Genomic DNA, 15,972 nt, shown 5'->3' on the forward strand with positions numbered 1-15,972 from the left:
CTTTGCCATTGGTTGAACTCTGCCTAACTTTGGATTTATTTTCAATATCTAATTACATGAATATTTCTCATTGTTGTATGTCAGAGGAATATATTTGTTTCAAGGAGATAAATAGATAGATAATATTCGTCAGCAATTTTTTTCTTTTCTTTTTTCTTTTTAGTTGTTAGATTGTCCGACTGGAATTAGATGATTTTTTTTAGTTCAGAGGAAACCGGGTTGAGATTCAGTTGGAGGTCAGGAATAGATTTAAAAAGAGCTTCTACTGGTTCTCCTGTTCATACAAAATTTGATAAAGAAGCCTCTGTTCCTTCCGCAATATATATTAGGGTTTATTTCTCGTTCTTGCTCCCTCTTGTTTTAAATAAAACAAGGTTTTTTAATTAACGGCAAACAAATGAAAAATTAACTCTTACAAAGGATTGGAAGATGATTATGAATCTGTTAAAGCGAAGAAAAGAAAGAAATTTTTTATTTTATATCAATACATCTCCAAATAAGGTTATTTTAATCCACGTTTTATTATATTCTTAATATTGAACAGCAAACATATCAAGTATTATGAGTACAATAGTTTCGATAATTAAAGGAGTCGACCACTAAAGTATTAATTGCAGGTATTAAAGTTTAAGAGAGATTAATGATAATAACATTATCAAATTCCATTTAGAGGTCTCCTCCCTTAGTGAATATACCCATTAGATATGCCATTACACATCAGGGAGTCGAAGATGATTGAGATAAGTTTCCTACTTCCGAATAACAATGGCTAATTGGTCTTGTCTGATATCTCGACTTTCTCTGCTCGTGTTTAACCCGTTGCTGCTCTTCACTAAACTGCCTTTCATCTTTGATGGTCATTTAACGTATAATCTTTTGCTACCGAAAATAGTTCTGGAAAATGTTATTCAAAATAAGAAGAGAAAGAAGAAACGAAAGGATAAGAATAAATACTTGCTGTACCTGGAAAGAAAAGAGGGAGAAATATTGGGTCTTGGGAACAGCTTTTTAATGATATTGTCATTATCAATAATGAAATATTCACGCAGCCGAATATTTAAAGAAAAAAAAAAGTTCAATATTTTCGGCTCAACTTGTGTGTGTGTGTGTGTGCGTGCGTGTGTGTGTCTCTAGAAGAGCTTCCATGAAATTACCTTATAAACTTAGGAGAGGAATAGGGAGATTTATTTCGGTGTTTATTCGGGAACCGATCAGTTTTGAAGAACAATATTATAACAAGATGAATGATTATTACAGTACCATTTCTGATTGTAACTAGTCAAAAGATATAAAGGCCGCGCATGAGCGATTGAGGAAAGAGACGGGTCATTAAGCAGTCATATATTGTTCTCAAGACTGAACAAGTATCCAAGTGATCAGCCCCTGCCTCTCTATACACCCTAGCTAGAACCCTGGATAACCAGATAATAGCTGCTGATAACTCAGAGGATTGACCTATTATGCCTCCAGTAACCCCCTCCCCCCTCTCCCTCTTACCATAACTTGCAAATGAAATACGGCCATCATGAACGTGGCTCAACCGCGGGACCCACAGATAGCGAAATACCAACGAGACCAATGATGATGCAACATTTTTATTTTTGTTTTACTACCAGAATTTTGCAGCTGATTAAGATAAGAAAGATACAGTACGACTTCTGTCTTCTGACAGGAAAATTGGAAAAGCCATTCAATATTTGCAACAGTCACACCAACCATAACAAAATCGTAGAAACTTTAAACTTTAAAAGTATAAATTTGTTCTCTTATCAAAACTGCCTGCTATGCTTTCAAGTAACTGGAAATAATTTGTTTTTCAAAGATTTGTTAACATTTTATAAGTTTCATCCATGAGCACTGCCAATTTCTAAAGCAATTACTTAGATGAGTTTCCTCCTCCTTGCAGGGTCGACTAAACCTGGAGTACTCGGCCAGCAAGGACAAGTACAGCCAGCACCGCGCCCTTGAGATCTTGTACCCGACCACTGAACTCACTGGCTTCTACACCTGCAGCGTCTCCTCCTTCCACGACGAAGAGTTCGAGTCGAAAAGGATGATTGTATACGGTAAGGACCCTCCACCACCCTTACTGTCGCTTTCAGGCTTTTCTGCATTTGCTGTTCGCCCTTGATTTATTATGGATAAAGTCTAGCTATAAGAGGTTGAGTCAGGCTTATGATGGGAAGCGTAGCCACGTTTCCAATCTCACCAGTCTCATTATATGTACGTTGATGTGGCATCGCTGCTTCCATAAAAAAAGAAAGAAAAAAAAATATACCAGGATATCACTTTTCCCATGGTAATTGAAAAATGATAGCTCTAATCTTCTTGATGCCTGGACAGGGTGACTTCTTTTTTTTCCGAGCTAAGCTGATGGAAATCTTAGTTACCAGTTTTCCCAACACTGAAGTTGAACCTCAAACGATTATTTTCTTCTCCATCTTTTTCTTTTTTTTTTTTTCTTTTGTAGCTATTTTTTCTTCTACTTCCGTAGGAAAAAACTTTATTCTTAATAAGAGAACTAAATATTATCATTCAAACTTCTCTCCTTTTTTAGTTTTTGTTGGGCATAATTTCATCAGCTTATTCTTTCAGTAAAACTGTTGTTTACTTTTCCAATTGAGAACAGGTTCTATAAATGGCAAATGGCATTACGTTACCAGACATTGTTTATTTTTAAAGTTTTCATTCTGTTCAAATAAAAGTCCAATTAAAGTATTGTCTTTTCTTCTTTTATCTGTTACACTTTTTCTCACTCCGAAGATAAGTAGATTTTTATACCATATTGTCCCATCAGTCATCGATTAGCATAGATTTATTTCAGCTGTTTAATAAGTGTTTTCTTTTCGCTTCATATGCAATGCCGATTAATGCATCCCCCTCCCCCCGCTATCTCCCTCTTTCTCGCTCATTGCAAACCCGACTAATGTAAATGAATCGACCACTAAATGATGAAAGATGACCTAATGTCCTGTCTCTTACTCAGCAGACGAATAAAGATGAACGTCCAAGATTGCACTCTGCTCCATTCTTACTTTACTTAGGAAGACTCTGCATTCCTCACTTTTATTTTGAAGGAATTTCGTCATTGGTTTTAGATATAGCGAGGCAAACAGAATTAAGTATGGTGAAGCAAAGAAAGTCAAGTATGGTGAGGCAAACAAATTAAAGTATGACGAGGCAGACAAATTTAAGTTTAGCGAGGCAAACAGATTGACATATAACGAGGCAAAGAAAAAAAAATCATTATAGCACAGCAAACAAAAAAGTATGGCGAGACAAATGAATTAAAGTGTGAGGAGGCAAAAAAGTCTAATTGTGATAAGGCAAACAGATTCAAGTATGGCGTGGCAAACAAATTAAAGTGTAACGAGGCAAACAAATTAATGTATGACGAAGCAAACAAATTATACTATGGCACGGCAAACAAATAATAGTATGGCACGTCAAACTAAATAAAGTAGAGGAGGCAAACACCTGAAAGTATTGGTGAGGTAAACAAATTAAAGTATAACGAGGCAAACAAATTTTACAAAGTAAACAAATCAAAAGTGTGACGAGGCAAACAAATTTTAGTTCAAGATCCTAAAAGGAAAAAAAAAGTATTTAGAATAATGAAGAGAAAACATTTCTAAGGTATTTGAAATAATGGAACGAAAACATTTAAAATATTTCAAAATTAATTCTAACATGTTAATTTTGCACAGGTCTCAACTAGATGTTATTTTGAAAACTCCATTTATTGAAAAAAAATTTAGAAGTAAAGAATTACCTTTAAGCTAATCGATATGAAAATACGAGGAATTTATTCCTTACTTTAATGAAAGGTTGAGCCTTCTCATTTTGCAAAAGATCAGGAAACACGAGGCCAATGGCTAGATTTGAGGACCTTTTATAAAAGGTGAAGTATTCTTTGTAAAGTTCTTGGAACTCCAATGTCATTAGTATTCGCATCTTGGGAAGCTCTTAACAGATGGCAATTAATGTAAAAGCTCCCTTTAAAAGAAAGGAAATTGCTCGACTGTTTTGATAAGAATAAAGGGACAAGAGATTAAAACACATAAAGGATCTCGACTCATTGAAAGGGTTTAAAGATGATGATGAAGAAGAAGAAGAAGAAGAAGAAGAAGAAGAAGAAGAAGAAGAAGAAGAAGAAGAAGAAGAAGAAGAAGAATATTAATAATTAAATTCTGGTTGTTTTTCATTACACCTCAAAGAGGAATATCCAAAACAGGGATAAGGAAGGAAGTGTAATCATTCAGGTAATTGAACAAAGCTTAAGAAAATTAAACCTTGAATCAATTAAGAAAATCAGATAGAAAAGAATAAAAGCAGCTCTAGTGAAGGAATAGAGGTTGACAAAGAAAACTAAGAGAAAAATGAATAGTGAAAAAAAAAAGGAATTCCTTTGACCGTTTTAATCATGAGGTCCTTATTTTCAAAATGAAGCAGGTGAAACTAGGTCGGTTTTTTCATAGCATCATTATTAATTTTTTTAAGTAATGGATTGCAAATATTAGAGTAGTTGTTGGTGGGCATCATAGTGAGTATAAGACTGTATTATCTAGTGTTCCTCACTGTACTGTTTTTAGCCTATTACTGTTCATGCTATGAACGCATATGTGGTTTGGCCTGAAAACCAATCTTGTTGCATATGCAGATGATGCTACTGTATTTGCATCAATTGCATCTACTGAGTATAGATATGAGATTGATGGATCACTTGATAGACTGCAAGCCAAAATTAGTGCATGACGTAAATTATAGGGCATGAAGTTGAACCCTAACAAAACTCAAAGCGAGAGTGTGGCCCCTCAGCATCCAGATCTTTACATTGATAATGTCTTTTTAGCAATATACGACTAGTTTGAAATTTTAGGTGTGATTCTTGTTTACAAATTTACTTTTGAGAAACACACTAGTTCTGTTTCCGTTTCAATCAAAAAGGATATTGGATTATTGAGAAAGTCTTTTGAGATTTTTGGTAATCAATCTATCTTGAAGAAGAGTTTTAATTCCTTTATTCTGCATTCTATTGAGTATTATTTTTCAGAAGGGTCTTCAACTGTGATCATAATAATAAACACTAGCACCATCGTTTAGTTAGTATTGTATGCATGTTACATAAGGTTTTCCATAATTCTGACCATCGTTTGCATTCAGATTTTCCAAGTATGTTCCATCCTGTACCTAATACTAAGTATGCTGCTAATTCTAACAGTCTTCCCTTCTACATAATAATGCTTAATACTATTCCAGCTGGGATATAGCTTGTGGAATTACCTTTCTAATCTAGTGGTTCAGTCTGTGGAATTTCACTCTAAAGAAGAAAAGTCACTATTTTGAATGAAGAATAGCTGAATTATAGGACTCATTCGGAGGAAGAATCTCATTCGAATGAAATGTCATCAAATGAAAGGAAAACGTCACTGGATTCCCCAATAGGCAATAGTAAAAGGCAAAGTTTCGTTAGAAAAAAAAAGGTCTACTTACAATTAGGTAAAAATTAAGACGTAACATCTGAAACAATATGAGATTTTAGTTGAATCTTTTAAATGAAAGATGAAACAAACAGGTCACGATTCAACTGTATTTGTAATCTTTCACTTGTTGGAAAGGTAAAATAAGAAAGAATGACATTTGATCAGACAAATCATAACATCAATGAAATACAGAACCCTCCCATCTCTCAAAAGGTCGAGAAAAACGAGGCCCATGACTACATTCTAGGTCCTTTTGTAAAAGGCGAAGTATTCCTTGCAAAGTTAATGGAACTCCAATGTTATTATTAATCGCATCCTCGGAAGCTCTTAACAAAAGGCAATAAATGTAAAAGGTCTCTTGAAGAAAAATGAAATTGCTCTAATGTTTCGATAAGAAGAAAGAAGCAAAAAAGAGTAAAAGACACAAAGGTTCTCGAGTCGTGGAAGTGTTTTAAGAAGAAGAAGAAGAAAAAGAAGAAGAAGAAGAAGAAGAAGAAGAATAGAGATTAGGAGGTTACCAAGGAAGACAAAAAGAATTAAGAGGAAAATGAAAGAAGTGTGCAGACTTTTCACTACAGCTCAAGAGGATTGTTCATAGCAGGAATAAAGAAGGAAAAGTAGTAACGTAGTTAAATAAAAGCAGCTCACATCTGAGAAGAACAAAAACATAAGTTCAGAAAGAAATATTCAGAAAAAAAAAAATAAAAAATTTCTCCCAAATATTTTAGGGAAAACATATTCTCAAAAAACTAAAATGGATGTATCAAAGAAAGAAAAACCCGTTTTCGAAAATTACCTACGAAACATTCGGAGAAAGAAATTTTTAAAAAGAAAAATATCTCAAATGGCGAAAACACCTTATTTGAAACCAAACAAGCAAAAGGGGATTCATTTGAAGGCAAAAAGATACTTAAATAAAGACAATAGGGAAGGAAAAGTGTTCCTTAAAATTAATAAAAGTCAAAACCTTGAACATTTCATTTATTTTCATCATTCAAAGTAAGAGTCATACAGGCTATACTAATTTGCATTAATAACATCTCTCAAACATATAACATCGATAATATTTTTCATATATCCAATTACAAAGCGTTGGATTCCTCAAAAACTTCCCATGCTTCATATTAGGTATAATGATTTCCATGAGGACAAAATGCTAAAGTTTTATACGCCAGATAACAATACTAACAAGAGTAACTACTCTGTTTGTTTTGACGTTATCTTTGAAATGGTGAAAAATGCAAATATGGAACTGGAATCCGGATCCATATCCGGATCATCTCCAAAATTTAATAGGTCCATAACCTATGATCTATCTGTGGGGAAAATTGCATCAAAATCCGTCAAGTTATAGACATTATCTATAAAAATGTCGAAAAATGTAAGTCCAAATCTAGAATCTGGATCCAGATCCAGATTATCCTCAAGATTTAATGGATCTATAACCAATGATCTAATTGTGGGGAAAATTTCATCAAAGTCCGCCAAGTTTTAGACGTTATCTTTAAAAAGGGCAAAAAATGTAAGCCCAGATCTAGAATCCGTATCCGGATCCAGATCATCTCCAAAATTTAATGCGTCCATAACCTATGAAGTATCTGTGGTGAAAATTTCATCAATATCCGTCAGGTTTTAGACGTTATCTTTAAAAAGGGTGAAACATGTAAGTCCGGATCTAGAATCCGGCTCCAGATCCAGATCATCTCCAAAATTTAATGGATCCATAACCTATGATCTATTTGTGATGAAAATTTCAGCAAAATCCGTCAAGTTTTAGATGTTATCTTTAAAAAGGGCGAAAAATGTAAGTCCGGATCTAAAATCTGGATCCGGATCCTGATCATCTCCCAAATTTAATGGGGACGTCCATGACCTGAGATCTATCTGTGGGGAATATTTTGACAAAATCCGTTGAGTAGTTAAGACGTTATCTGTAAAATGGCGAAAAATGCAAATCTGGATCTAGAATCCGAATCATGGCCAAAATTTAATGGGGCCGTCCATGACCTAAAATCTATATGTGGGTAAAATTTCCACAAAATCCGTCCAGTAGTTTTGACGTTATCTTTAAATCTGTATCTAGAATCAGGATCCGGATCGTCTCCAATATTTATGGGATCGTGCATGTCCTAAGATTTTCTGTGGTGGAAATATCGTCAAAATTCATAGTGGTTTTGACGCAATCTTATGCACAGACACAGACAAATCAATAAACCGACTCGATCGCGTACATCCTGGCGGAGGTGAAAAGCTGGAGTATTTTCGCGATATTTTAACTGCTGCACAAAGACATGCACATTCAGACACATGTACGGGTGTAGACATTCATGTTGGAAGTAAGATTATATTCATCTCATAAAAAAATGGGTTTACATCTGTGAGAGTTACGTGAAGATTTTAACGATGTATAAAGACTTACTCAAAATTCCAAAAGGGATAATTTTTATGGTGGAAAATCTTCAGACTTTAATCGATTTCCACTATCCATCTAAAGTTATTCATCTCTAGAGAGACACCTACTTATTATTCTCATTCAATTTCCAAAAGGCAATAAGGAAAAAACAGAGTTTTGTTAGAAAAAAAAAACTTTACATAAAATTTGGTAAAAGGTACACATTATCTTTGAAACAAAATAAATATGGGAATAGATTTGATTTTTTTTTTAATTGGAAGATGAAATAAACAAGTTACGAATCAATTATATTTGTAATCTTTCACTTGTTGGAAAGGTAAAATAAGAAAATCACATTTAATTAGAAAAATCGTAACATTAAAGAAATACAGAAACCTCGCATCTCTCAAAAGGTCAAGAAACACGAGGCCCATGATTACATTCGAGGCCCTCTTGTAAAAGGCAAAGTATTCCTTGCAAAGTTCCTGGAACTCCAATGTTATTATTATTCGCATCTTCGGAAGCTCTTATCAAAAGGCAATAAATGTAAAAGGTGTCTTGAAGAGAAAGGAAATTGCTCGGCTGTTTCGATAAGAATAAAGAAGCAAAAGAGAGTAAAAGACACAAAGGGTCTCGAGTCATGGAAAGTGTTTTAAGAAGATGAAGAAGAATAGAGATTATGAGGTGACGAAGGAAAAGAAAGAGAAATAAGAAGAAAAGGAGAAAAGTATGATGTTTTTTTTACTACAGCTCAAAGAATAATTGTAGCAGGAACAAGAAAGGAAGAGTGGCAACATAGTTAATTAAAAGCAGCTCACATCTTAGAGGAAGAAAAAAATTTGTTAAGAAAGAAAGATTCAGAAAAGGGAATACATTTTTAGCTTCCAAATATTCTAGAGAAAACTGATTGAGAGAAAAAGGTATCTTCAAAGAAGTTAAGTGAATGCATGAAAGAAAAACCTAGAGTAAAGGAAAAAGCTGTAATAAGGAAAAACGGTTTTCGAAAATGACAAAAGATTCGGAGAAAGAAATCCCTAAGAAAAAAAGGGTCTCAAATTGCAAGGACACCCTATCTAAAATCCAAACAAGCTGAATGGGACTCATTTGAAGGGGAAATTACTTACAAAAAGACACTAGGAAGAAAAAAATGTGCTTAGTAATAACTGAAGTCAGAACCTTGAACATTGCACATAATTTTAAACATCGAAGAAGGAGTCATTCAGCCTATACTATTTGCATCGATGACATCTCTCAGTCATATAACATCAACAACATGTTTATATATCGGATTACCAAGCACTAATTCTTCGAAATATTTCAATGCTCCAAATTACGTCAGATGATTTCCAAGACGACAAAATGTTGAACTTTTATCATTATCCGCCAGATAACAACACAAAACAGCTTGCAATTTTTTTACAATATTTTATCTGATGCACAGAGACATGTACATTCAATAACATTGATGTGGGGGGTATGATTATATTTATCTCATAGTTATTGAGTTCAAATTATTGGTAATTGTGTGAAGCTTTTAATGATATATAAACATGCTCAAAATCTTAAAAACGCATATTTTTTTTTTAACCAGTTTTTAATCGATATCCATTATTCATCTGAAGTTACTCATCTCTAGGGAGACACTTTTTCAATGGTCTCATCAATTTCCATCAAGATCCGATGATTTGGTCTCGTGACCCTTCAAGAATAGGTTAACACACCTATACCTGTAAAACCATAGCCTTCTTCCGACGTTCGAAAAGAGATTACTAGGAAATATACAAGTCATTGAAGCCACATGATTTCCATAGTCTTTATCATTTTCTATTTGCTAAAATCTCAAACTTGGATTCTTCATATTCCTGAATTTTCCTTTTTTTTTTCTTCCCCCAACAGCACTAGCAACCAGTATGAACGTGTCATACCACAAGACAACTCCCTCCACCGTCAACGTCACTTGCGATGCTCATGGAATGTACCCGAAACCTCTGCTCAGGTTATACGAGGGCGCAACTAAACAGTCAAGGTGAGTATTAATAATTGAAAGTAATTTATATGGCGTTCAAGGGTACGTAACCACGTGCAGACCAACATTTTTTCATCTATCTATCTATCTATCTATATATATACACACACACACACACACACATATATATATATATATATATATATATATATATATATATATATATATATATATATATATATATATATATATATGTACATGTATATATATATATATATATATATATATATATATATATATATATATATATATATATATATATATATATATATATATATATATATATATATATATATGTATATATATATGTGTATATGTATATACAGTATATATAAGAGAATCCAGACTTTAATGTATTAATATATATGGCTTATTTGAAATATGAAAGAAACACGTTTAAATGTGCAAAAATTTATCATATATATATATATATATATATATATATATATATATATATATATATATATATATATATATATATATATATATTAATCATCTAATTCTAGTACACTGCAGAACAAAGGCCTCAGACATGTCCTTTCACTTGTCTGTTTATGGTTTTTCTATGCTAATCCACACCCATAAATTTTTCTAGTATCAATCCATTGTCGTCCCTCCATTCCCCTGCATCTTTACAATTTCTATGACCCCATTGAGGTATTCTTAATGTCCATCTGTATATGTCATTCTCATTATACGACCCATGTCCATTCATTATTTTTTTTTTTTTTTTTTTTTTTTTACAAGTTTTAAGAATATCCACTAATTTAGTTTGGTCTCGTATCATGTCGCCCTTTTTCTGTTTCTTACTGTCATTATTCTTTCCATAGCTCTTTGCGTTGTAACAAGTTTCTGATGCATAAGTTAAAACTTGCAGGATCCTCTGATTAAATACTTTTCTTTTTAAAGAATAAGCTTTTTTATTGACTTGCGTGGTTTAAGAAAGAAGATGCAACTGACGCCATAGCCACGTTTTAATTACTGAATTAAAGATGAAACCCAATTACGAAATCTTCCACTGCATCAGACACTTTATCTTTTAACAACTAACTCAGGGGGCTTTGCAAGCTCCCTATCATAAACCCCCTTACAAAGTCTCTTGCATGTAGTCTAATTTCTAAGACTATGATATTCCAGGGTCTTTCACTCCTTGTAGTAAACACTTCTTCCCTTTCGCCCACTCTTTAATCTTCCAGTTTCTTCAGATTTCCCAACTCCCTCAAATGTTTTATTTATTTATCCCTTCATGTAACCATTCCACCTAATCTCTGTCGCATCAAATCACTTTTTTCTTGCCCCATTTGATACTTTTATTTGTAAAACTTATAAACCAATATAAAGATCCTCCATAATTTCCCCTTGTTTGCTTTCAATTTTCTGACTGTGCTTCAATAAAATATAGTTGCCTCAACAGTCCATGAATACAACACAACCTTAGCTCCCTGAGATGTTCTTCCTTCTTTCCAGATCTTTACTTTCACCTTTTCACTTTTATGTGACTGTATTATCTCCAAAATAATTGGCGTCCCTCATATGTCTTCCATACTAATATTCACTGCTTCCTGTTCTGTTTCCATTTTTTCCTCGGGGCTTAACTCTAGCTAATATTCACTGTCGTCTTTGTTCTACAAGCTCTTTTACCAATTTTACAATTTTTTTCTTAATCATCACCTATTAATGCTATATCATTTGCAGCCACCCATCATTGCACCTATTCAAAACCCATTTTTTCTCACACTCAGATTTACATCTTCTCTCACCGTTCAATGCATATGTCAAATAACATTGGTAATGTTAACACATGAAACTATTTCTCTAGTCATCAAATTTGTAACTAATACCGTATCCACTCGCTGCACAGCCCCAGCCATTATTAAATCCACAATGCTTTCCCCTCATGCAGCCTTGCGTTATCCATCTTGCGTTCTCCAACAAAATCATACCCACATACCCCAGTAATCGTGAGTGATCATATGCTCTTATCATATTTACAGATCATAGGTAAAGAATATTTGTTTATTAAACATATAATAGGTTATAAACTACTCAATCTGTCTCTTCAACAACAACAATAACTTTCACAACCTGAATTAACAGTAGTCCAACAAAGGCTGGTTGACCACCTTAGTGTATCTTATAGAATACGGAATATAAAAATCACAGTTGAATTTTGACAATTTGATCTTTTTAAAATAGAATATCGTAGCAAACATAGGTGTAAGCTTCGATAGGTAAATGTTCATACAACATTTATTTTTATAATAGCAAGGGCATCTGGAAATACTTTATGGGTACTTTATTTTAATCTTTATTTTTCCTAACCAAATATGGCTAACTTGTTTGTCCTTTTCTTGCTTTTTCGAAGGTCTCTGGTGAAAGAGGCTCACGAGGAAGTCATAGAAGCCGAGGATGGTTTCAGCGTCTACCTACAAGCACAAATGAAGGATCGTGTCTTGAAGCAACAGGAAACTATATTCGAGTGCGTCCTGTCCATCCCAGAGACTGAGTATCAGGTCCGGCGGAACATCATTTATTTTCCTGGTAAGGAGAGAGAGAGAGAGAGAGAGAGAGAGAGAGAGAGAGAGAGAGAGAGAGAGAGAGAGAGAGAGAGAGAGAGAGAGAGTGGTGGTTGGCTTAGTTCCAATCGAAATAATAATGGGTATATCCAAGATGAAATCGCGTATGTTATTCAAGAAAAGAGATGAAGAGAAATCTAAAGAATTTATGCTAATGATGCTCGTGATTATATTCACGAATGCTCCCGATTCTCATGAAGTAAAAGAATAACTTTGCACAGTCAGGCACAATGATTCAATGCCCTTGCAATTTTGACACATGTTATTGTGTAGTAGCCTAACATTACCAGAATTAAGTTTTCTCATTTTACTTAATGGTGTCTCGTTATTTCTTTCTATTATTTTCTAAAATTGGAACAGAGTTTAGCCGAGTTTCCAACTGAATTCATAATTGAATTTAGCAAAAAAAAATAACTTTGCATAAGGAAAAAGGCAGGTAAATCTCATAATTATCCTTGTGTATAAGTTCCTCAAATCTGTCCTTGCTTTCGGTCGCCTGATTTGGATAGCAAAAAAAAAAAAAAAAAAAAAAAAAAAAAAAAAAAAAAAAAAAAAAAGAAAAAAAAAACTGGCATCATTAGAGAGAGAAGGCTATTAATAAGATGTCTGCGATAGAAAGATAAAAAGTTGAGTAGAGTAGAAGAGAAGAGATTGTGATAAGTCTGTTTGGGCTTTCATTGCCACCTTCGGCATTTTTATCTCATTACATTGAAAAGTGATTTATTAGAGTTTTTATCCCCCATTAATGACTCACATAACTTTAAGTCTGAATTCTTTATGAACATTATAAAAATATCCTGTATTTCATTCTTATGAAAAAAAATATTTCAACGAATAAAAAAAAAATCAATGAAAGAATTCTAATAAAATTACTCTTTTTTTTTGGACTCCGGCAAGCTAATTAATATTTTCCACGAAAATATTTGTCTTTCTTTGTAATCCTAAAACCTTTCTTCTTTTTGTTTCAGGATATGATGCGTTTGAAGCAGTTGGTAAGTAAGGAAAAAAGGAGCCATTGGAGAATTTGGCTCAAATTGACTTGACAGCTGACTATAGATTTCAAAGTTCCACATAATGTAACAAATAATGTTTACTTTGTGTAATACTAAGTTTTTATTGTCTTGAATGGGATTCATTGAATATAATACTGATTAGATTAAGAGTAGAGATGTAATAGTAAAATAAACTGTTATTTTCATTCATAATTACTTCTTAAAGACATATTTAATCCTTTTACGATAAAATTTTATAATTGATTTTATAATTATAGTCTTCAACTTCCTGCAGGAATTTTTTTTTTTACTTTAGATCTAGTTTGACTCTATGGTCTAGTGACCTTTATTTAAATGACCATTACTCATATACGACTCCTCTTCTTTACAGGGAGCGTAGCCAAAGAAGTCTCAGACACGACGTTCTTGCTCTTCCTGCTGTCTTTGTTGTATTTGCACTGAAGGCCACATCTTCATCATCTCCATTCAAGAAGAAGTTCATCCATTTTCTCCTCTTTCCTTTCTTTATCTATCGCTTCCCAACTGATGCGAGCCGTTGTAACGCCTCTAATCATTAGGTCTTAGAAGCTAAATGTATTGCTTTACCATTCAACATTATGGAGTCCTTATTATACCCAAAAGCAAAGACAATTATCCATTTCTAACTTCGACTCTCAATTAAAAAAGCTCTATCAGATTATCACTCTCGCTCTTTATTGCATTTGTCAGTAGTTTCAAATAGTAATTAGGTCGCTTCACAATTCTCATTGGTTCATTATCTATCATCATAGGAAGTCACTGAATGAGCCCAAACATTGTATCCAAAACGAATAGCTGAGATCTAGAGATTTATTTTGTTATCATTAGAAAGTTATATTGAAAAGGAACATTAAGTGTGAATAATTTGTTGATTCCAAAGTATGTTTTATTGTAGAGATGTTTATGAATGTATAGAAAATCTATCTGAAATAGCAACGTCACACTTGACCTTCACAATGATGTCTTTGTAGAGATTAGTGCTTTTCACCGGCCTTTCATTTCATAGATGTTTCTTTCACGGGAGTTAGATAACGAAAAAAAAATTACTGTTCCACAAATTAAAAAGAATATATTAGCGTCATTAGAAGGAAAGATCGTCCCTGCCACCGAAAAGTATTTTTGTGTCCTGTTGACAGGGTGGCAAAGAAAAGGTTTTTCATGTGTTGAGAAATGTCTGCCATTTGTTGTTATCATTTCGATGTATCACATGTCAACTAAATAAAGGATTTTTGAAATAGCCTTTTCATTATTGAAGGATTTCCTCAATTGGACGTTCAAAAGAAGAAACTGAAAATTAGAATACCACACAGGTGGACAACAGCTTGACACTGAACTTTGTGATAAACAAACATTTTATAGTATTTATATCAAGGATAAAAATGACCTTCAGAGTTTAAGTCCTTTACTTCTTTGGTATGAAGAGGATTTTGAGAACGAAAAGGCATTTGCAACCTTTATTATGAGTGTTTCATTTCTTTCTCCCTTACGACACTTCTTCTCAGTTTAGTTTGAGTTAAGAGTTTTATTAAAATCCAATCTTATTCTTATATAATACACCTAAACTAAGGTATTTATTTTGGCCCTACTTCCTACATAAAGTAATCGGAAATATATTTTGTTTTAAGTCAATAACATATGAACCGTAGCTTTGAGTCATCACCAAGTACATAAATAAAATTACTATATTGATAAATTTATGGTCATTTGTCAATGTGGGAGTTCATGTTTTGCACAGATATTGAAGAGAAAAAAGGAAAAAGGTTTTGTTTCGATGTCCAGGGAGAAAAGTTTACTATGATCAGAAGTTGCTTGAAAGTTTCTCAATTGATCATTGGAAAAGAGAATTCGCTAAATCAGATTGTATCTCTCTCTCTCTCTCTCTCTCTCTCTCTCTCTCTCTCTCTCTCTCTCTCTCTCTCTCTCTCTCTCTCTCTCTCTCTCTCTCTCTCCTTTTTAGATAAAATTAGGTCATATTTGTGAAGATGAAAATAGTAATCTTGAGACAAGAAAAAGAGGGAGCTAAAACTGATAAAGCATTAATATCTTAAAGAAAACCTTCAACGACTATGTAAATCTTATTCCTTACTCACTATCAAAGCCGAGATCTGTACTTCTTCTAAGATGCTGTATATACTGTACCTTAACAGTGCCTTAGAATTTATAGAGGTATAAAGAGTTCTCAAGATGCGTCCATCCCCCTGTCAGGAAAATGGTTCAATCCTTTCAAAGGAAAGGAAAAAACCTGAAGTTATTTTGTTATCTTGCATTCGCTTCTATGCAATAAATGTTATCTTTATAGAAAAGGGTGAAATATAAAAAAATTTCCATTCGTATGAAACTGTATTTTCGAGGGCTGATCAACAGCATCAAAATGAGCTTCAGTAACAGAGACTTGATCGAACTGCGAAAGTGTTCTTTGCTCTTCCACGATCCTCTCTTACTTTCTGTTCGATAAATTAACTAA

General features: G+C 33.3%; 1 protein-coding gene across 1 annotated transcript in view; it reads left to right on the top strand.

Moving 5' to 3' along the window:
* Window positions 1-13,931, top strand: part of LOC137642974 (uncharacterized) — an 86,904-nt gene extending 72,973 nt beyond the window's left edge. Inside the window, exons 4-8 of the mRNA XM_068375833.1 lie at window positions 1,907-2,066; window positions 9,772-9,901; window positions 12,267-12,442; window positions 13,446-13,469; window positions 13,861-13,931. Coding sequence (XP_068231934.1) covers window positions 1,907-2,066; window positions 9,772-9,901; window positions 12,267-12,442; window positions 13,446-13,469; window positions 13,861-13,931 — 561 coding nt within the window. The remainder of the gene's footprint in view (window positions 1-1,906; window positions 2,067-9,771; window positions 9,902-12,266; window positions 12,443-13,445; window positions 13,470-13,860) is intronic.
* The last annotated feature ends 2,041 nt before the right edge of the window (window positions 13,932-15,972 follow it).

Source organism: Palaemon carinicauda, chromosome 6 (assembly GCF_036898095.1).
Source record: "Palaemon carinicauda isolate YSFRI2023 chromosome 6, ASM3689809v2, whole genome shotgun sequence".
In the NCBI taxonomy this organism is placed as follows: Eukaryota; Metazoa; Arthropoda; class Malacostraca; order Decapoda; family Palaemonidae; genus Palaemon; species Palaemon carinicauda.